The sequence below is a fragment of the Rhea americana genome, unplaced genomic scaffold (assembly GCF_003343005.1).
Source record: "Rhea americana isolate MKP2758 unplaced genomic scaffold, rheAme1 scaffold_72, whole genome shotgun sequence".
Classification (NCBI taxonomy): domain Eukaryota; kingdom Metazoa; phylum Chordata; class Aves; order Rheiformes; family Rheidae; genus Rhea; species Rhea americana.
In genome coordinates this window covers 26418-48872 of record NW_028186890.1, presented here as the reverse complement: position 1 = coordinate 48872, position 22455 = coordinate 26418, and the positions used below count along the sequence as shown (strand labels likewise).

Below are 22455 nucleotides of genomic sequence, written 5' to 3'. Positions count from 1 at the left end.
TTAGCTCAGAGAACACCACCAGCCCATCACTTCCTATGGGCAAGTAGCCCCTTACAGACTGCTTACAGCTGCTCCCACAGAGGCAATGGCTGCTGTGTCTGAGGAGCTTCTCCAGCTGTTGGTGAGTTGGTTAGCAGTGGCTGCTCTGCCTAGGCATGGGAAAGATACCATCAACAAGCTGATCAGAGCTGAAGCAGCTTACTGTACAAGAGCTAGGCACCACTGTATTTTGCCTAACTCGATGACTATTCATTCCACTAAACATCAGTGGGCAGAGGAGCCACTTTCTTGCAAAGGTGCAAATTGGCATTTTACACTCTGTGTGAGGCAGCAGCTTATTGCTCATACTGTTGYCCTCACCTAATTCTTCTCACTTGAAGCTCTACTTGTGTGCTAAAATGAAACAGTATGTCTAATGTGAAAGATGCATTACACRTAGTACTGGAATTGTATTGTGCTGGCCCTGTCATGGATAAGAAAAGAGCTAGAAGACTGGATAAAATTCCTAGAGGAAGAAAATATACAATGTTAGAAGTACAGTTYAGGTGAGAAAATTGCTGCAGTGTTTTGACCATTGACTCTTAAATGTTGTTTGAATAAAGAAGTGAAAATGTTGAGGAATTGCCATCCAGCTTGCATAAACTGTAGAAGCCAGGCAAATTCCTGCAAATATGAACCAATTTGACTGCTATGACTAATGTATCAGCTAGTTTGGAATTAAYGGAACAAAACCACCTACTAACATTTTCTGGTGCACAGTCTGAATTCCAGGAAGTTTCTTGATCTTTGACTGAAAAGCTTTTCATCATTTCTCCATGTTTTGCAGCACAGGAACATATACTCCCCTTCCCTATTCCAGTGACTCAGCAACGATGGCTTAGTGCTAGAGAATGATTTTATATCCAAGAGTATATAAAAAGAATGTCTGTTGTTGAACTCAGTGTGAGGATATGGAACAGCCTGTCTTTTCTCAGGGTACTGGTAGCTGAAATTCCCTTCATTTGCTTGCATGATGGGTTTTTCCTGGGGAATTTCCAAGCTGAGTTCAYGCATTTGTTAAATACTGAGCTCATATTGCATCTCAAAGTTTAACCTCAAAGAGCTGCTTCAGACCATCTATCAGTATCGGGTAATAGTCCCACTCTGGAAACTGGAAATTACTGGATAGTAAAGCTTAATATTGGGGACACAGCTCCAAAGTAATAYTTAGCAAGTGCACTCAATTGGTCTGTCACACTGCTAGTCTCAATATTCAAGAATTTTACACGTTAGTAATTTGAATTTAGGAGTCTAGTCTTACTCATATTGAATTCTATGACTGTGTATCCCCTGATAACCAGGTTCTGTAAGGTTAATCTGTTTAATGTGAGTTCCCTACTTTAACTTAAAGGACAATACCCACCTTGTCCTCCCACCTCTGTGTTTTTAATCTAACTGGGATATTCCTGGCCTACAAATGGTGTTTTCTGGGGCTGCTTTTGTCTTTCCCTATATTCTGGGCTGACTGGTCAGTAGGCTGAATCTCTCAAGAGGTTTTCTTGAAGCTTTCCAAAAACAGTCTTGGTCTCTAGTGACTGTTTAGTAACAGGGAACAGTTGTGATATGGTGCTGAGTTGCCTTTCTCATTTGCCAGGGGCTAGCAGGCTTCTATCAATTATGTGGTGCTGAGAAGATTATAGTACTTTTTTTTTGATGATTGGATCAATTCAAAAAAAAAATAAGAAACGTAATTGGTCTGTGAAATTGGAATGTAGTAAAATAATAAAGAATAAAGGATATTCTTCTGAATATGCTTATGAAAGCTGAGGGTGAGTTCACATTAAAAAGTGCTAAGCGATGAGTAATATACTATAGTCATCTTAAAAACAGGATAAAGCAGGTAGTATCAAGAAGTTGATAAGGTGCAAGAACTTACTAAAAAACATCATTTCACTTGCTTTTGTTTGCATTGTGATTTTTTCCAAATAGGTTTGATAGGATTCTTTATTGCTTTTGGCATTGCTATGGGGAAGATGGGAGAGCAGGCCAAGATGATGGTGGATTTCTTCAATATCTTGAATGAGATTGTGATGAAGCTAGTAACTATGATCATGTGGTAAGTTTGAAGTCCTAACTTCTAAAACACAAAGAGATTTTTAAAATCTCTCAAACCCCTAACATTGCATATAGTGAATGCACTTTATTAGTAATTTATATAATGAAATAGCTCAGTTTTTAAAGCCTTAACAGGGGTGTTAGAACCAGAATAGCACTGTTTCTATTTGGTGAGGATTATTTAGGACCCATTTTGAAGTATTTCTGAAGATGGTAAGTTCTGTTTTCTATTTACTAAAATCCAAGATATGCAGCTACCAAGGACCTTTAAGTGCCACATTTATTCTGGAAGTTCATTATGTAGAAGGACACCTAAGCAGGCTAACAAGCCCCACATAAGAACATTCAAATCTTCCTGGAAGGTTAGCATAATCCCAGGGTATTAGCTAGGAGGCATAATTATAAAGAAGCCTGAAGGCAGACTTTAACTGTCTTCTGTAGCAAAATTGGCTTACCACTAAATAAAATTCCAGTGGCTGTCAGTGATGTATAGCCCCCCTCCCCCCTTAGTTTCTGCAGAATCTGTATCCTAGAAGCTCATCACAGCCAGTGCACTGGAGCTCAGCCACCGGCTTTTGAATTGTGCCCATTCACAACACCAAGCCTGGCTTGCCTTCACCAGAGTGACTTTGTCGAGTCAGGATAGAGCCCTTGTTTGCATTTCTGGAGGGGGATGCACTCCTTCGAGAGGATTCCTCCAAGTGCTTCCCCAGACCTGTCTGCATGCACTGTCAAATATGACTATATCACATAAAAGCCAWTTTTTTGGAACATACCAATGCATTGCTATATTTGGCAGAGTGCTACTAATTTGAGTATCTCCTARGTCCTACACTAGTCAACTCATTCAATCAGCTAAAGGCAATGCCAGTTCTTTTGCTAGCACAAATAAGAAAACTGATAGTACTCCATTGTTTCTGCCAACTCTTACAGTCTCAGACTGGTGTGTCTGCACTGTATGTGTGCAAGTTTGGATTAGTCCCAGGCCTTTAATGAACTGACTACCGTTAGCAATGAATTCCAAGAGCAGAAATAGCCTTTACAATACAACAAATCTGTTGTGGTCCATTGCTCCCGTGATTGCCRGATGTCCCTGGAAATGGAGTTTCCTGAGTCACAGGGCTACACTCGGCTTCCCCTCTGAGGTTCTAGATGGACAGTTTAATAGTAATGGGAGCAAGGTGTCTGGAGTACGAGCCTTCGGCCTTAGCAGCGTTTGGAAGGAAGACTCATTATGCAAGAGTGATGCAAACAGCAACAGCTGTGTGGAAATGTATGGAACAAAAGTTAAAAAATGACCATGCACTCCTATTATGCTTCTGCTTTTCAGTAGGGGATCTTGCCACATAAGAACATATTTTTTTTTATTCGTGAAGCCCTGTTATTTACACTAGTGTAAACTGCTGCTCTTGACTATATGCCTAGAGAGAGACGGTAGTTATGCTCTCAAAACGCTCCAAGAGCTAGAATTTACTCTTATTTCACCAAAGACATAATATGTAATTGAAGTTACAAAGTTTCTCTGGTTGTCAGTGTTGCAATGACAGGGAACCATTCCAGTTTCAACATATCCACTGCAAATGTTTGTTTTCACTTACCTGCTTTTTGTTTCTCTTTCCTTCAGAAAGGAGATTAACTGGTGCTSGGATTCCACATATTCATCACTGTCTAGAACAGTTAAAGGATTGTTGTGGTCAGAGCAGTATTTTGTGTGGGGGATTATAAAGACAAATGCATTTCTTCTTTATACAGAATTATTTTCTGTTTGGTTTACAATTTCTCTGCACAGAAAGCTGTGACTCTTGTGGCAGCTGCAGTGGTTTATAAGACTCTCAGGAGTACAGCATAGCTACAGGAACATAAAATAAATCCGACATCTGACTGTGACACCATATAATTATAAGGAATGTGCTTGGTCAAGCTTATTGAAACACAGACTCTATGATAACTGGTGAAATATTTGGTCTTGCATTTTAAGTGACTGACGACTGAGGGCTTCCCAGTTTTGGGGCAYGCTGCTTGAGAGACCATGAGGCCTGTCTTCCAGAAAGCATGAAGCGCTTTCATTCTAGAGCTCAATTTCCTTTGTATTGCCTTTAATTAAGCACTAATCATTTCTGAAAACTTAGATAGCCCTGTTTTCTCAAAGCAACATTTTACTGTTTACTATTCCTCTACGTATGTTACACACAACACTTTCTCTCAGCTGAAGTCTTATAAAACAAATAGAGCAAGTGAATGAGGGGAGCACATGACAGAGGTGACCAATAACCTATCATAAATAACCAAAGTGCATAACTGAAGCACATAAATGAAGCATCTATAGACTAAAAAGCATTTGTCCAAATTATTCGAAGAACATAATAGAGACATTTGCAGCATTCAAGAAAAAAGAAAGGCAGTTCATTTCAACAGATAATTTAACTGAAGCAAATAATACAATTCCCTGAAACCAGAGGAGCTGTTTGAKTTGTAAGACTTGCATATTAAGAACAAATACTACACTGTTCTTCATAATGGTCATAAACAGTTGCATATATAATATTATTATATTCTTGTAGGATATTGGTCCAGAATCAAAGACTATTCAGGAAATGCATATTCCATTCAGTGGGAGGGAATAAAATGAAGTAAATGTAAAAGAGGCGTAAAAGCTCTCCGTTGAATCCCCATCACTTGCTGAGCTGCACCGCAACGCTGAGCCTGAGAGCGCCCTACCGCCTCTGCTGGTCTACCCTCTGTTAGGTGTAAAGTTTGTGAGTGCRTGCTCTAAGGAGCAGTTCTGTCTCTGCTTGTTCTCTTTCTCTAGGTATTCCCCTTTGGGCATCGCTTGCCTCATCTGTGGAAAAATCATTGCAATCAAGGACTTAGAAGTAGTTGCTAGGCAGCTTGGCATGTACATGGTAACAGTGATCGTGGGCCTTGTCATCCATGGAGGAATCTTCTTGCCTCTGCTCTACTTTGTGATAACGAGGAAAAGCCCCTTTTCATTCCTTGCTGGGATTTTCCAGGCATGGATCACAGCTCTAGGCACAGCTTCCAGGTACATTTGAGAAATAACAGTTTTATTTSTTTTTTAGCAGATCATTAGCTGGTGTTTAGAGATAATACATCTGCTGTTCTGACCTTCACTGCAAAATCATTCTACACCACTGAATAAAAGCTTTTTGTTACGAGTCTTACTGGGGAAAAAAATGCCCTGGTGATTATTTGAGAGAGGTCATACGGCCAACTGAAGGGAAGTGGGAGACCCAGTTCCTGTTTTCTTCTCTGGTACTGGCCCAGTGACTTCTGCAAACTGTGTTACTTCTGGGCTTGTCTCCTCAGCTAGGAAACAGTGATAATTCTATTTGTTCACCTTTTGAAAYATGTTAGGAAGAAAGTGGTATGAGTACTTTAAAGTCATTGTTAATATAGCAAACTATAAGGAATAAGAATTTTAATCTGACTGTTGACAGTTATTTATCTTACTACTTTGGAAAGAAAGAATTGTGCTAGGCTTCAAGAGAGAAATGAAGATGTATGAAAAACTCCCATGGCTGCCAGTCACTTCCTCCCTTTAAGTATGATGGTAATAGGCAGCAGAGGCTGTTGTAGACTGAGAGCCAGAGTGCTCCAGGACTTGTCCGTATCCGCTACTCTCACTGCAGGTTTCAGTATACGCAAGCCCTTTCTCGACTCTTCTGTGAAGGACACAAAAGGTATCTAGGGAGCTCTCTGCAAATACTTAGATACAATCTGCTTCAYAAACAGCAGCAAAGAGTTACTAAAAAGCCTCACTTTTCTGCTTTTATCCAGTTTGGCAGACTAAGGGGACTTCAGCAGAGAGCTGAGCATTTTAGACATGGTGCTAATGCACGAAACAGACTCAGCAAAGTGTGTAGGAGACTGAATCCTCAGTAGTAAGTTGTGATGCTTCGCAAGGGGGCACTCAGCAGATTTGGTTATTTTTCTGTAGAAAACTACAGAATTGTAGTTTTACTACTATTTTATAGTGTTAYAATAAGTGTTTTTCTTCAAGAAATTTTTATTTCTGAAGAAAATTTAATATTTCTTTCTTTAATTAAAAAGGAAAACCAAAAAAACCTAATTCAAAACTGACCATCAGAAAACTGAGCTTTCTTGATTTCAGAAGTGCCTTAAGAGAACTGGATTTTATCTGCTCCTCTCTGGGGAAAAAACACTCTGCTGGACAACTTGTCCCCTGATGAACAACAGGAAAAATAATGGGCAACTTTGTGACAGAGCTTGACCAGGAGCTTGAATACACCACAGTTTCCTTAAGGCTTTTCTGCACTGAAACGTTCAAGTTTCCACCTAGGTTTAAATTAAAAATTTCCAGTGTCCATACACAACATTTACTGTTTTTTTTAGCACAAAGTCACATTTTTTTGATGGAGAATCAAAGCTGAAAGAGGTAGGGAGTTCCTAAGTGGTTCCAGCTTACGGGTTTGCATGGGTGCTGCCTTTACCACCTGACTGCTCTTCAGATCTGAGTAACCTGGTGGACAGAACTGAACCGGTCTGTAGCTCCATAGACAAGTTAAAACAGCCAGCATCATACACTCTAATCGGGGCCTCTGGGCAGTACAAATGCCCACCTGATCTTACTCACATGGCACAACTGAAGGCAAAAAATGTTTGACTAGCCCTTGCCCCTTGAGCAAGGCAGGGTCTATTGCAGTGCTCTTGCACCCTGGCTCATACACACCTTGTGCTGATGACCTGATCTGTGAAAACAAATATTAGGTGGGATTTATCTGTTGAGAAGAAAAAGAACCTTATCTGACGGGGTGCATCAGCAAACTACATTTTCTATTTGGTTGTTCGTGTATTAAGAGGTAGGAATATCTTTACCATAGAAGGCAAGGTGATCCAGACATTGACTTAAAAATTAACTAGTAATTATTGGTTAATGACTCACCGAATCTTTTCAGCTACCTATTACAAATATAGCCACTAGAGTAACTTATGAGAGAATACTACATTGTCTTTACAAGGTGGGAATTGTCTCTGTTTTGACTAAAAACACAGAATCATATAAATTTGATTACTTTTGATTAAAAACATAACAAAAATTGCAAGTGCAAATATATTTGTAAAGGTGCCAGAACACAACTGATCGGTACTATGCATCTGTTTTATTGAGATCTGTTAAAAAAAAATCACCTTAGTAAACAAAAGAGTGGCCTGGACTTTTGAGTACAAAGTGGAGATCTTAGAGCTCCTGACTTCCAAGTCAAGTTTCCGTAGATGTGGGATCGGAGGAGTCATTTAGGAAGTGACTCAGGTTTCRACTGATCCAGAAGGGTTTGGGAATACTCATAGGTCCTGTGTGATAAATGTCAGCCTCATGTGGTTGTCTCAGATAACCTAGGACATTTAATATGGTACTGTATTCTAATGGTTAGGTACTCCTTAATCTCCCTTTTGCTTGCTTTGATTATCTGTAAAATGGAAGGATTACATTTTTTTTACCCAATAGTGTCTCTGTGGTAATGAATGAATGAATGAGTTGGAAAGACTCTGAAGTTGCAAGGCACTAGAAACAATATGCTGTAAGTATTTTTTTGAGAACATTTGGTGAGTTTAGTCCTTTACTCTTTTCATTATAAGCAAATTAGTATTTTTGTAGGGGGTAATGATACCAGCATTAGCAGTGGTGCAAAAGTCAAGGTCATTGAGAAYGTCTACCAGCTCAATTGGAGAAAAGCAAGTAAGCTAAAGCAGATGAGCCTCAGCTGATTCATTCCTAAAACACTGATTTAAAGGAATTTCCTCAGGTCAGCTTTCTCTTTTCAGGGCAGCTTCTCAGACAGCAGTAAAGTTCAATTAGTGGTAGATCTGACATCAGAGATACCACAAAAAATTGAGGAACCAAAACGTGCTTCTGTGTGGGATTTGTTCCTGTAGCAGCAAGTCTTTTGCCTGAGGCAGGCATACCTGCAAGGGAAGGGGAGAAGTAGAAGATATTTGCATCCATATGGGAAAAGACTATGGTCTGTTATCAATTGCATTTTAGAGGAAGGTGTTTTGTTTTGAACAAATGAATGCAATAGCCTGAACTGTTCCCACAAATGCAAGGCACTGTCGGCAAGATCCTTTTCCTGTCCTGCAACCATGTTTCATATCCTTTTCTGTCCTCTAAGCTCTGAGAACTGCATGGGTTGTATATCTTTCCCCTGGCTTATTCATGCCGTAGAGCAGCACTGATTTCTCTCTTCAGAGCAAATTCACAATCAAAATTTAGGATATACCCCTTTCCATGAAGTTCTAACAAATCAGAAAACATCTGGAATATGTGCTTTGAAAAAAATTGCAAGAAATAATTCATAAATGAGTTTGAAAGTTTCGTCTACAATCCTTTGAGCTCTTATTCCTTAAGGCTAACTCATATTCTTTTCTTGGCCACAGTCCCTCCTCTAGCTAAATGTAGTCTTAATAGAAAAATTGGCCCCCAAAAAAGCTTGARTCATAGCAGAAAATAGAAAATGTAAACAACAATAGCAGAATTTCTGACTTTTCTCCCTCATGTATTTGTATTATATTCTAATTATGTCTCTGGTACTTATTTGCTTTCTCTCATTCAGTGCTGGAACATTGCCTGTTACATTCCGATGTCTCGAAGAAAATCTAGGCATTGATAAGCGCGTAACAAGGTTCGTTCTTCCTGTTGGAGCAACTATTAACATGGATGGAACRGCCCTCTATGAAGCTGTGGCTGCCATCTTCATTGCACAAATGAATGGCATTGAGCTGGATGGAGGGCAGATAGTTACTGTGAGGTGGGTTCAAAGTATTTCTGGGCTTTATTTTTAAAGACTGTAAAATACGAAGCTTTGGGCTGGATGTCTTCTCAGTGGCTGTGGGGTCTACTGCAAAATTCATGGATTTTTAATAATGACATGCAGAAGAATGCCATGTATGTTGTTCCCATTTTTCTAGTGACTTGTACTTTCTGTGAGTATTTGCAACTTTAGTGCATGCTAGTAGTGTTTTTTACAGGTTTGTAGTTGATGATACAAGGTGAAAGTCAACAGTGTTCTCTGTCCTATGCAGTAATTCACTTATTAAGTATAGAGGGATGCCAGAAGTGGTATGTGGGGCATAAACTTTGTAGAATAGATCTGTTTATATTCATTGGAAGAAAAAAGAAATGTACCCGCTAACTGTATTAGTCTTCATGTTTGTTTGTACTTTTTCTGTGACTACTACTAACAGCAAAAACAGTAGACTGAGCATAAAGCATCCTCAGGGTGAGGTTACCTGCAGCATGGTCTAGGTACTCTCAGACTTTTTATCTATAAACCAGAAAATATGAGTTCTAGGTTTTTCATATCAAATAGTCATAATTAGTACTCAGCTAAATATCTGGAAGGTCAGAGGAAAGTACACATGCAAAATGGGTAAGAGTAATTCAAGACTGCTGTAATCCATTTTTAAGAGTCATTAGATATGGTGACTAAATAAAAAAGAACGGCAGAGTTATGACTGCTGCAGCTAAAGTTAATTTACAATGGAAAACTTGATGAAGACACCGGGCCTAACATTTTGAATAGTTACAATGTAAACCACAAGTGAAAGCTGCCAGGTTTGCCTTCTTCCTGTAGTTTTCACCCACCCACCTTTCTTTTATTAAACCCCTTTAACACTAAAGAAATACCTGCATAGCAGTGTCTAATTCTCTGTTTGTTCCCCAGCTTTATTACCAGTACATTTTCCGTTTCTTTGCCTCTTGCCCTAACCCCTAAAATAGTAAAATAAATAAATAAATAAATAAATAAATAAATAAATTTTTTTAAAAAAGAAGAAGATTCAGGCTGCTTCTAATGAAGACAGATGCTAGACCTGAGTGATGCAGTTTTGTTGATAGAAATGAGAACAGTCATTTCAGAGAAGGCACATTTTAGACTAAATTGAGACCAGGGAAATTCAAGTCAGGGATCAGCAGTTGGTCAAGAGGTTTGGTAAGCTTGAACCCGCATTACTCCTCTTACACCCCCTCTGAGGGATTGACTCATTAGTACTGTCTGGTCTCACCATTTTAAGGCTGATGTAGGCAACCTCATGACTTGCATTTAGTAAGTAGTGGGCACCTTTGGGCTGTCTATAGGAAAATCATTGGTTCTCCTTCTTCATGCAATCTAGCATTTTTGCTGCAACAGTATGACGACAACTATCCTTTGAGGTGGCAGTACTTGATGTCTGCCAGACCCGGCTTGTGGTGCTGGAGATACCCGAATGATCCAAACATAAACTCACAAAAGATTTTTGTCTAGTAGGATTAGTCTTCAATTAGCCTTAGTTACTTCTTATTGGTCACATACATATTTTAATTTCCCTCCTTCTTCAGAAGAGGATGATCTTGGAAGTGGTGGCCAAGCCAGGCTCTGTTTGGACCTGAACAGCTTCATTCCCCTCCAGCCCTGTAAGCCTTGCAGTGGGAAGGCTGGCGGGAGTGTTTCATCACAGAGCTTGGAAACGCTCCCTCACCAGTTCAGGCTGGAAGTGCCGGAGGTACTGGCACAACACTCGGAGCCTGGCAGCGGAGCCGAGCATCCTGCCTGCATACCTGCTGGACATAGCTGGAGGTTTAGGAGGCCAGGCTGCACTCTAACCCAGACACCTAGYGAACTCAGCAGCATGGATTGTCTGGGTCAAACCTGCCATCTGGCAGGACGAAATCAGGCTAACATCCCCACAGATCAGTTCTGTAGCTAATAACCRAGGATTTCCCCCTTCCCCTACTTTTGTGCTGGAAGCACTTTCATGTTTGTTGGTTACACCCACAGAATTGCAACCACGTTAGTCAACTCTGAGCTCTGCTTCAAAAGGGCAGAGGCTTTTTCTCCCCTCCGTTGCCTCTATCTTCCTCTCCCTTTCTCTTTCCCTTCTTTTTTTTYCCTCCCCTTAGCTTACTATCTGACAGATATATTTTCTGTTCTCCATAGGACTGCCCAGTGAGTAATGTTTGTTGTGGTCTGTGGTGCATTTTTACAAACTTCAACATTTGGAGCACAGGCAATCACTGTAGCGGTCTTAAGCAAAAAAAAAAAAAAAAAAAAAAAAAAAAAAAAAAGAGAGAGAGAGGCAAAACAAAAATAACTTTGGACTTGTGACACAATCAGATGAATTTTGTTTTTGCATCGAGGGTGATTTGTGGATAGGCTTGGTACACCGCTGGCTTGAACAATGAGTTTTGGATACCAAGACTTTTACCCTTCTCTCCTTGATAATAACCAGTTTCTCTAAACCATTAATTCCCAATTCAGTCTTCAGTTCCCATAAATAAACAGAAATGGACTATCCTGGAAATCAAACTTCACCAAACTTCAGCAAGTCTGGATGATGAAAACTCTATATTCAACACCCTGAATGTATTGGTAGAGTTCAGAAAACAATACCAATGCAAAGATTTTAATGTTATAACCAATCTTAGTCTTACAGCTCTCAGAACAAATCTTGTAGATCTGTCCACCTTTAAATAAATATCTTTAGGGGAACACAAGCATGAAATTTTTGTCCAGAGCTTGCCATGGTTTATCATACAGTCTGTGGTTTTCTGTGAAGAACTCATTAGAAAGAAAACCTTCCAGATGATCACGTGAGTATGCAGTGAAATCATGTTCCCCTTCCTTCTACTTCCACTTGGTTTTTGTTCTTGCAGTTTGACCGCCACCCTCGCGAGTGTTGGAGCTGCCAGTATACCCAGCGCAGGACTTGTCACTATGCTCCTGATTCTGACTGCAGTGGGTCTGCCCACCCAGGACATCAGTTTGCTTGTTGCTGTTGACTGGCTTTTGTAAGTTGTGCTCCGTTCCAGGATGCCTCCCCATCACAGACATGGCCAAACAGCAGTTTTTCTCATTTCTACTTTCATATTTCTGTTTCTCATTGTTCTGGTCTAAAATTAAGTGCAGATGTTGAGTATGTGGGTCCAAATGCTGTCAGCCAGTTAAAGTGGGGTTTGGGCATTCATAATATAAAATGTTTTACACTCGTAGTGAGGAAAGTCTGTTTCTTTTTGTACATAAGGAAGTAAAATGCTTTTAAGAAACAAACTGTAGGACGATTCTCTCAGAGCAGGATATAAATAAAAGAAAAATGAGAAAACAAACTGCAAGATAAAAGGCCATTCCCTAGCCAGACTTCCATGACAGATGATTGACAAAACCTGAAGGACCTACTTTCATTTTCAAGAGATCAAAGTCCTTCAGTGCCACTGCAGGTGTCTGCAAGTAAGAAACAGCAAACTCACAGGTGGTTTTCCGAGGCCTTCATTCCTCAATACCTGGATGCAGAAGCTGTGAATATAGGCAGAATATATGCCAAGTCAAATCCTTTCTTGTGTTGCCATTTGGCAGTGTTGACATCTTTCTGTCACCTTCACAGGAGCTGATGGGGCCTCCTTACTCCTCTAAATTGCGCTGGCCTCTACAGGCTTTTGTATTGGCCTCTGCTTGGCACAGAGTATTCTGGCCAACCACTATCTTTCGCCCTAATGGTCTTCTATGTAGTGTGCTTTTGTTGTGCTGGCTGTAGCACCCAGCAAGGGAGATGGGAGGGCAGCTCAATTCTGGACTATTTGTGAATTTCCTCCTGCTACTCACAGCCTCAGCTGCCTGCTTGTGGCAGCTTTCAGTCCATACTAAAATTATGCAAGAAGGAATAGCAGTGATAAGAGTGTCAAAATAAAATAGGAAATGATTTTCTGTCGCTTATCTTCTGGCTTACTGAGAAGAATTCAAGATTTTGGTCAATCCTCGGACATATCCTTTGGCCTGCTGCTATACTGTATCTGTTATTACCTGTCATGTCACTAAGAGTCTTGAAGAATAGCTCCCAGCTCTGTTTTCTGCTTCAGGGAAAAATGAAAGAGAAATTTACAGCTTGAGGAAGCAGAGGAAAAGATGACTTACATATTTTATATGTAACTGAATATCATATTATGACTCAGAATGGTGAAATAAGGCAGAGTTCAGCAGTCAGAGTACAGCATAGGGAAAAWTACGACATTCGCTGGGTTTATTATATTTATGAAATCATGGTTCAAAACAGGAAAGCGGTGTAGGAATCTGCAGCTGGGAGGAGGAGAGAAGAAGGAGGTGCACATTCATTTTGAATATATGTTTTTACAGGCTCTCAAAGTGAAGGCAAATAGGTAGGTTTCTGCAGCTGGTAGGAGGATGTGCAAACGGAGCCTGTGGTTTGTTTGTTTTTGTAGGGAAATGTCATTTAAAAATATTCCTGTGGACTAGGAAGCTCTGCCCACACCAGCAAACCTCAGAGCTGTAAATTTACCAGCAGTTCTGATCCATTAGTAGTTGCTGTATTTCAGTCTCAACTTGAGCATTTTTACCTCTGGGTCATCCAACCCTGCTTAGAAAAATACAAATGTCTGTACTGTGGAGCTGTAGCGGCGATGAATGTAAGTACAGAAAGGGTAGGTTCAGAGACAGTACATCTGAAAGAAATATTTCAAGGTATCTTTCCCAAATGAATGCCAGGCAAAAGAACCTTTCAGCACACTTGGTTGATTTTGGATCCTTTTGGCTTGCCAATCCACAGTGCAATTCCAGAGAGATCTAAAATTGAAAGAGGAGGGAAGAGACAAAATAAAAAGATAAAARGGGAGATGATGAGCTCTGTGTCGTGTCAGTAGTGCTGGTAAGCAAGATAAAATTTGTAGATGGAGGTGGCATGCTGATTATCCTATACCAATAGCTAATAGCTTTATTTTCTACCTATTTGTGGTTGTCTTGTGGCAGCTGTGATGGTCTAAGGAGATATGCAAAAGGTTGTGGCTGGCATTGCTGACATTAGAAAAGGGCACACAAACCAACTTTTGAGCAAGCTTTTGGTTTTGAAGCAAAGGTCATAAAAAGATATTTTCTCCAGTTACAAATTTTGGTATTTTTTCTTTTTTCATTTCTTTAGATCATCAAACAAAATTAGACCAGTATTTCTAATAGAACATAGAAGAGAATGTTAACAAGATATTTAAGGCCAATTCCAGCCACTTTTCTGGAACAAGTGCGTAAGTGCAACAAGCAGTGTAGAATTATTCTGGAATAGCTTTTTTTATAGCATTTCAATCCCAGATAATGAAAGCTTTACAAAAATGACCTACTCTGTGTTTTTTTTTTTTTTCAATATTCGTGTTGAAAGAAAATATCAACTGGTTTTACAATACCACCATCATTTGGTTTTTGTTTTTGCAGTTTGACCGCCAAAACCAGCTTTGCATAGTTCAAACATGATTTGACACAAAGCTGAGTTTTTACTGGCTGTGAGCTTGACACTCGCTCCTTCAAACTTGAGCCAAAAGGTTTCTGTATCAATATCTTAAGCTGCTCCAAAACCTAGAGATTAGGTGGCTAGACCTTTCCCCCGCTACCATACACATACACAGACTGAGCTTTCACCAGGCAAATTTCCCAAGCTCTCACAGCTCTCACAGTTTCTCAGTTTAAAATTAAGCACAACACAGCAGTGACATTTAATAGGACAGCAATTACATGCCAACAGCTGGAGTGAATCCAGCTTCTTCTGTGCTAGCCAGGAGCTGGCTACTTTCCAAATGTGAGGCTGACAAGCTTAGTGAATATCATAGCAAAGCCTCAAGTACGGTGGTATTTTGCAGCGAGGAAAGGTGAATTAGAGAAAATGGGCTGATCCAATATTTAGAGCACCTAGCTTCATTCAGAAACTCAGTTAAAAAAAGAGTGCTTGATTTCTGGCTCCTTTTCCTTGGCTTAAACTGAAATTCGGAATGTTCAGACCTAGTCAACATCTGAATGTTACATGGAGGGCCACATATAAATTGAATTAAACTGTAGGAAACAAGAGATCTTTCCTGGAATGGCAATGAGGATAAGACAAGTTAAACACATCCCCTGCTTTTTGACTTAGCATGGGGTGTTAAGATTTTAATCTCCTTTCTAGAACTTGAAAGGTTATTTCCCAGGTTTTTATGTTCCCAGGAAAAAAGTATGCCTTTTTTCTGTAGATACTGTACTGTAGATACTGTTGTAATAATAATACTGATAGTAAGAAAACTCTAAGGTCCTGATTCAGTTCCTCTCTTTTCCTCTGCTCAATACTGTTAAGCTTCCAGGTCTACTAATTTGTGTCAGTTTGASGAAATAATGCATTAATCCTTATCAGGATTTAAAGGATTACCTCCCAGTGATTCCAAAGCACATTCTCACCAAATATTGAATTGACTTTTGAGAYAGAACTTTGACTTTCCATCTCATTATTCCTCTCAGCCAAGATTTTGTCCTTTTCGTTAAGGAAATTCTTGTTCACTTCAGTTCGCCCAGTATAGTGTGCTCTGCACCACTATGCAGTTTGTATCACTGAATCTCTTGGCTGCTAGTACAGGAATATGGTCTGAAGCATCTCCTCAAATGATCCTTTCAAAATATGAAGTATGCCTAAATTATATTTATCTATTCTTCTCTCCACCTCCTTTTTTTGCATAATATGCTGCCCCTCCCTAGTCTGACATTAATGAATCCATTCAAAATTTAATTCTACTTATGCAAATAAAAAWTAAGCTGGTGTTCTTTAATGTTCTTATGGGACTACAGTGTAGATCCAGTGTATTTGATAGTCTTCATTAAGAATTAACCTCATCGAGATGTATTTTCCTATTGTGTCACTCTAGCCATATTTAAAACGATCTTCGTAGGCATAGGGCAATAACTATGCAAAACATTTCATTCAAGTGAAGCAAAACTGGAAGAACCTTTTTTTGCCTATGGGTTGTTGGTTTGTTTGGGTTTTGGTGAGATTACTGGAGGCTTTTTTCCTTCTGAGTATTCTTTTGATGGTAGAAATGGGCTGATTCAGGTAAGAAATTGCACTACAAACTCCAAAAATGTAGGCAAGATAATGAAGACAGGAAAAGGGGAAACTTGAAAAGGAATACAGTTCCACAGCTGGGAAAGTCAAATTTACAGATGTTTAGAGCAAAGATGTTAAAAAGGAGCTCAAAAGTTTGTGTGGCTATAAATAGATATGAATAATCAATGTCTGTCATTTGAGGGTTTGTTTTGTGTTGTTTTTTGTTCAGTGTTGTACAGGAAACAGAAATGTTGCATRAATCTAATATTTAGCAATACTGGAAAGAGTGTTTTCAAATTAATCACCATTCTGGGAAAGAGAGGTCCGCTTTTCTGTCACTCAGCAAAATTCCACGTTTTTTGACCTGTCTGTTAGGTGTTAATGAGTCCCTGTGGCTGTTCCTCAGATGTACTTCAGAGAGTTAAGGTGAGGTAGATTTACCCCAGAGAGTTAATTACTGTAATCACTTCTCTGATGTCTTTAACAAAGCTGAACTCAATCTTGCTGCAGTAGCTTTAATTTGCAACTAGCCATCAGAAGTTTTTCAGGAGTCTAATGTTCAGCTCATATATGTAGACGCAAATCAGATTGCTAGCACTTCACACCTATTTGGCAGGTGCAAATGGTTACATAGAGTGTAATACAGCTTCTCTACCGTAGGAAAGAATGCAAACTCACAGTCCTGCAGTTGTCTCTACGACCATCGCTCCTTTTATGAGGCTTTGGTGCAGGATGAGGGAAAATCCACAGCTATGAGTTGAGTGSTGACAGATTGAGTCACACTGTAAATCAAGGCAGGAGAAAGGCAGCGTGTCTGTCCAATGCCATCATGTCCAGAAGTGCCAACAAGTGTGTTTCTTGATAGGGAAGCATGTGGGCCTCAGCTGGCACCTCCTTGCAAGTAGGGACACTTGTTATTGAACTGTTGTCATGTGCTCATCGTTTTGTAGGCCATGACCTATATTTGGCTGGCTCATACGCTGAGTTCTGGCGTACAGTAAGTGAGTGGGCATGCTGCCATGCTAACAGATGACCATCTGTAAAGATAGTGCCAACAGAGGGGAATCTAGTAGGAACCTTGAAGACCTGAGCCTTATGGAGTCACTTTATTTTTTTAAAAAATAAAAAGTCACAGTCACATTTTTTTCTCGTAGTTTTCTCACGTAGACTAATGGGGGAGGCCCTTCGCTAGTCCATCTCAGGAATGAGACCTCAACAGATCCAAAACCATTTTTGCTGGCTGCATTAAGTAAGTTCAGTGCCTCCATGTATTCAAATTAACCCAAGAGAGATGAGGGGGAGGCCAGGTACCTTGGGATGAAACCTCCAGCTCTAGCAGCACGCACCAGGGAGGTCTCGGAGAAGCACAGCTCTGCAGTTTGGCCATTTCTAGGGCAAATTCTTTGCAAGACCAATGAGTATGGGCAGCTGTGACATGGGAGTTTGCACATCCTTTCTGTCTGGGCAAATCCCCTGGGAGACCAAGCTGTTTCAACTTCACTTGAAAGCTATGATCTTTTCTATTATAAAGATGCCTTAACCTTTCTGAAATAAATGCAGTAGCTGTAAAACTAAATCATCCTTTCAGGCGCTACTTTTTCTTCCTCTCACGGCATTCAACCTCTGCCTTTTACTTCTTTTGCAGGGACCGGATGAGAACTTCAGTCAATGTAGTGGGGGATTCTTTTGGTGCTGGTATTGTCTACCACCTTTCCAAGGCCGAACTTGACAGCATCGACTCTTATCATAAAGGGCACGAAGACATTGAAATGACCAAGACTCAGTCAATCTATGATGACATGAAAAATCATAGGGAAAACAACTCAAACCAGTGCGTTTATGCAGCTCACAATTCAGTCATGGTAGATGAGTGCAAGGTACCTTTCACATTTATGGATATTGAGACRTGTATATAGCACTGTATGTTTTGTTTTATTTTCTGTTTTTTAACGTGTGTGTGTTTTTCAAATTGTTCCACAAATAGCAATGTGAGAACAAGCTCCATGAACYGCAGACATTTGGAATGAGTTTGAGCAGTTCAAAAGATATTTCTTTGCACTCTTCTTAAAAGTTGTCATTTGACATGAAAAATCATGTACATTGTTTACATATCAAAAGGCAAGATGCAGTGTGTTATGGAATATGCCAAGACACAGAGAGTATGGCATCACTTTCTAAGGACATTTACCTAACTTTCTTTGGCAACAGAGAAMTTACTGAATTGCCAACTCAGATGAAGGATAGCTGCAAACTGCATACTGGTGTTGTCATTTGCTGACTGCCTTCCATGATATGCTGTTCAGAGATGCACATGCTGAATGCACTTTACCATCTGAAAGCTCCTGCGCTCACACAGCATGCTTTTGCTTTGCTTCCATCGTCACTCCTGCGTCGTTAAGACACAAACTTCATCTTTTCTCTCTAATCTTTGCTGTAACTAACATGAGTTATTAATAGTATTAATAATGTCTTTAATAGAGCAAAGTGAGCTTGTGAAACCCCACCAGCTGAATGAGAAAACGGTTGGGGTGGTTGGTGGTTAAAAGTTTGCTAAGCACCCACAGTTAGGACAGGGCTGTCTAAAATCAGGAGAGAAGTTTTAACTGAAAAGGAGGAGAGAGAGATACTGAAACAACCAGCTGGAAATTTTCATTTCAGAGTCGTATTTTTAAATAATTCTCTGATCTGCTCCTGTACACGTTACCTTTGACAGAGTGGATTTGCCAGTGAGCCGACCTGAGCCATTTATCCAAGCAGAGCGTAGCTTCTCTTGCCCCTTTCAATTGCTGCATCTGAGGTAGCAGCTGACCGAATTCCTTATTTTCCTTCCATTAGCAAATCAACACATATACTGGAAATATGGGTTATATATTATTGCTTTCACATATTCAGATATTCCAGTCTGGCTGAAACTGTTCTTTAGAATATCTTTTTTTCTAATGCTTGGTTTGAGCTAATGTCAGGCCAGACCTGAATTTTCCAGGGGGGAAAAATGCTGAATTTCAGAAAGAAAAGCTTTCATCTTATTAATTTTTCACTGACTCTTTCAAGTTTTTGATAAAATGACTCTCTTTTTTAATAAAAACAGGCATTTTGTTCTGATATGCCCCCCCCCCCTTCTGACTCACTCTTTTTCAAAGATAAAAATGAAAGAAACAAACATTTGGAAATTGAAAAAAAATAATTTTTACACATTTTTTTTTAAATCCATTTGTTTATAGTTCTTTAAAAGAAAGAAAAGTAAATAGAAGAGATGGAAATCGTAAGGAATAAAGAAATTTCCRGCAAATTTATTTTCAGGATATCTTATTTGATAGAAGGTTTTTTTTTCACTAAAAATGAGCCTGCTATGCCCCCCCCACCATCTGCTTTTTGATTAACTTTATACTTCTTTTGGATACCTATTTTTTGTTGAAATGGAATTTCCATATGAGACCGAGTCAGGTTCAGGGAAATGATGCTCAAAATTTTCCCTCCTTCCAGTCTCTCAGGTTTGCCTGAGGAGCCAAGCCAACCTAGAAGGCAGCCCTTTGATACTATACTTACTGTACTTTCTTTTCTTCAGCTTCTCAAGTCGCTGCTATCASCTAAGTCATTAATTTACCTCAGGAACATGGAATAATGATGTACTGTGTCATAGTAAGTGCACTCTTTAGTTAAATTTTAGGACCAAAAATGTATGAGCTAGCAGTGTTTGACTTTTTTCATTGGTTTAGGTTTGCTCTGCTTTGGATCCCACTTTGTACATTTAGTACAGAAGGAGCCAGGGTTTACTTGGATGGAATACAAGCCTGATTTTGAGCAGGTCACTTGTCTGTCTGCAAGCTGCCAAAAGGATGTAATATTATTATCTATCTTATAAGCCATGAGTATATGGTGATATTTGCAAAGCACTTGGATCATGTCAAAGTGGTTGTCATCTCCTAAGTGTTAGAGTAGCAACAGAGTGTAGGATTTTGGCATTTAAGGTAGCCAGATATTAAATCTGAAGGGATGTCTCTTCATCCTGTTGAGTGCATTGGTGGGGTGAAAAGCTCACTGCAGCTCTYGTCAAATTTTGAAAAGCTAATCTACTAGCATGTCCTTTCTATTACGTTGTGTAATATATTCCATGTATAGTGCTAGTTGTTTATAATTTTGCATGGTCAATGTATATTTTCAATAGATACTCTCAATTTATATTGGGATAGATTGGTTGTTATTGCATGATATTTTTGTATTTTTTTATTATCAAATTTCACATGACTCTGTGATTTTCATTTCTAAATAAGTCATTCATTCCTGTAATTGCATGTTTTCCCATTTCAATTCTCCGAGAAAAAGCTTAACTTTGTTTCAAAAATTAGTGCATTTTGTCGTGTTTCCATGTCCCAATGCTTCCATGCATCCAGTTTATCCAGCATGGGGAATTTCAGCTCTGTCTTTAAGTTTTCATTTGAAGCTAAGGATGTTAACTTATAAGGTAAGTTAGGAAAGAGTGAGCCCTTCTTTTAGAATTAAATGAAAGATGCCCTTGTTATTATAAAATTCTAGATAATTTYTGTAAAAGTAAATCAACATTTTATATTTAAAAAAAATTAACTAATTTGACTAGAAATATTTCCTTTGAAGTGTGGCTTTATTTATATTGACTTTTTGGATGCAATATGCTGGCCAGTATTTACCATAGGTTGGTAGATCACTAGAGGTCTTCTACCATACTCCTAAACTAAGAATTGTAGCACAATTTTGTATGTGGAACAGTGACATTTTGTTGTTGTACCCTCTGTGAGACAAACAGAGCATTACTATGAATTTTGGCCTGACAAGGGCCAAAATCTTTCACTACATGATAAGGACTAGTGATACAATGAAGAGTGTTTTCCCAACATATCTTTGCCTCCATTTCTTTAAAGCTGTTGTAATTGCAGGTAAGTTTGTGTGTGTTTGTGTATATATATATGTGTGTGTATATATATATATATATATGTATAATTTTATTCTGGCCTTGTACATTTTTCATGTCCTGGCATCAGCTATCTTGCTTTGCCATGGAGTTCTACTGATAAAATATGATTTTCTATATTTAAAAAAATACATGGTTTTGAAATAATCCAGAGAAATCTGTAGCAGATGATAGGACAGAAATAGAATTCTGAAATACTTATTAAAAACAAAACTACAGAAAAAGCTAATAAAATGAATATGGATTTTTTTTCTACTGTTAATGTTTTCTAGTTAATATTAAAAATGAACAGAATTTCACTATTTGGGAGTGATGTGAATTCTGAATAAATACCTTTTACGTATATATTAACACATGGTGTATGTAATTCCTGTAAATGACATGATCTTCCATATAAAACTCATGACTTTGCTTATCAAAGTGCCTTGGCCTTTAAGTCAGTTGTTGATAATAATTACTTGCAGGTTACACTGGCAACCAATGGCAAATCCGCAGACTTCAGTGTTGTTGAAGAAGAGCCTTGGAAACGTGAGAACTAAGGGAAGAGATTCCCAGCTCCATCTTTAATAAGCCCCGAAGCTCTCTTCTGGTAAAAGTTATCACAATTAAAGAATATTTGTCTTTTTTTTTATTTAACATCTACAGTACGTGCTTACTTAATTTGTGAACTGAAACTTAGCAAAGAGCTYGTAAAGTCATTGTAGTGTCTTCGCCAAATCGTGGTCCCTCTCGCCATCTGGCTCCCTTCTGTTGCTGCCTGAGTGGATGCCGCTGGAGACTCCTCCACGCGCCGCGATGTGCTCTCACCCGCCTCCCCTCTCATTCAAGACACAGCGAATGTAGGTGCTGCGAAACGGAAAGATCCAAGTGCCRGCATGGCTCCCTGCAGGGACTCAGGGTCACAAAGACACAGGGCCAGATAAACCTAACGTCCTGTCAGCCTTCAAGGGTTTCGGTGACTCTTGTGGCATACCTGTGAATCATTTCCATGGTGTACATTTGATCTACTTAGCACTGGGTGGCTGAGATATCTTTTGAAAATCCCTATAAAGATTTCTGTTTGTTTTAATAATAATAAGCACTTGGCATAGGAAGCACAGAAATGTTGTGCCTAGTTGCACTTCAAACTGAACTTAGAGCCAGGGGCGAGATTAATGTGTGGGTGTCAGCTGTCACAGGGCAGATGCATCTTGTTATGGGGCCGTGCTGCTCTGTGACCATGATGCACTGTACAAATGCACTGCACAATACTAGGCAGTATTAATGCAGGGGTGGGCTGCTAATTCCCTTGCTAAATCTATGCCTGATTTAGAAACTACAGGATACCATGGCCTCAGCTATGCCATCCTTACTCAAAGTAGGTACCTCCTTACTAGTCAGTCTGCTGCATTGATTTCAGTGGGATTGCTCATGTGGAAGGGACTATGCAAGWAAGGTACTCCTAGATGTGAGCAAGGATGTTGTGGCTGGGTGCATGATAATTGTTTGTAAACAAATCCTGAACCCATTACGCTAAATAACTGAGAATTTCCGAATGTAATCATTAGTAACATTTAATTTGAAGA

The 22455-nt window shown here is 39.4% G+C and overlaps 1 protein-coding gene across 1 annotated transcript in view; it reads left to right on the top strand.

The window, feature by feature from the left end:
* The window catches only part of SLC1A2 (solute carrier family 1 member 2), an 88650-nt gene extending 67124 nt beyond the window's left edge, over positions 1–21526 (top strand). The window contains exons 6-11 of the mRNA XM_085321894.1: positions 1969–2095; positions 4904–5137; positions 8685–8879; positions 11762–11896; positions 17591–17822; positions 21355–21526. Coding sequence (XP_085178020.1) covers positions 1969–2095; positions 4904–5137; positions 8685–8879; positions 11762–11896; positions 17591–17822; positions 21355–21429 — 998 coding nt within the window. The 3' untranslated portion in view covers positions 21430–21526. The remainder of the gene's footprint in view (positions 1–1968; positions 2096–4903; positions 5138–8684; positions 8880–11761; positions 11897–17590; positions 17823–21354) is intronic.
* Positions 21527–22455: the final 929 nt, after the last annotated feature.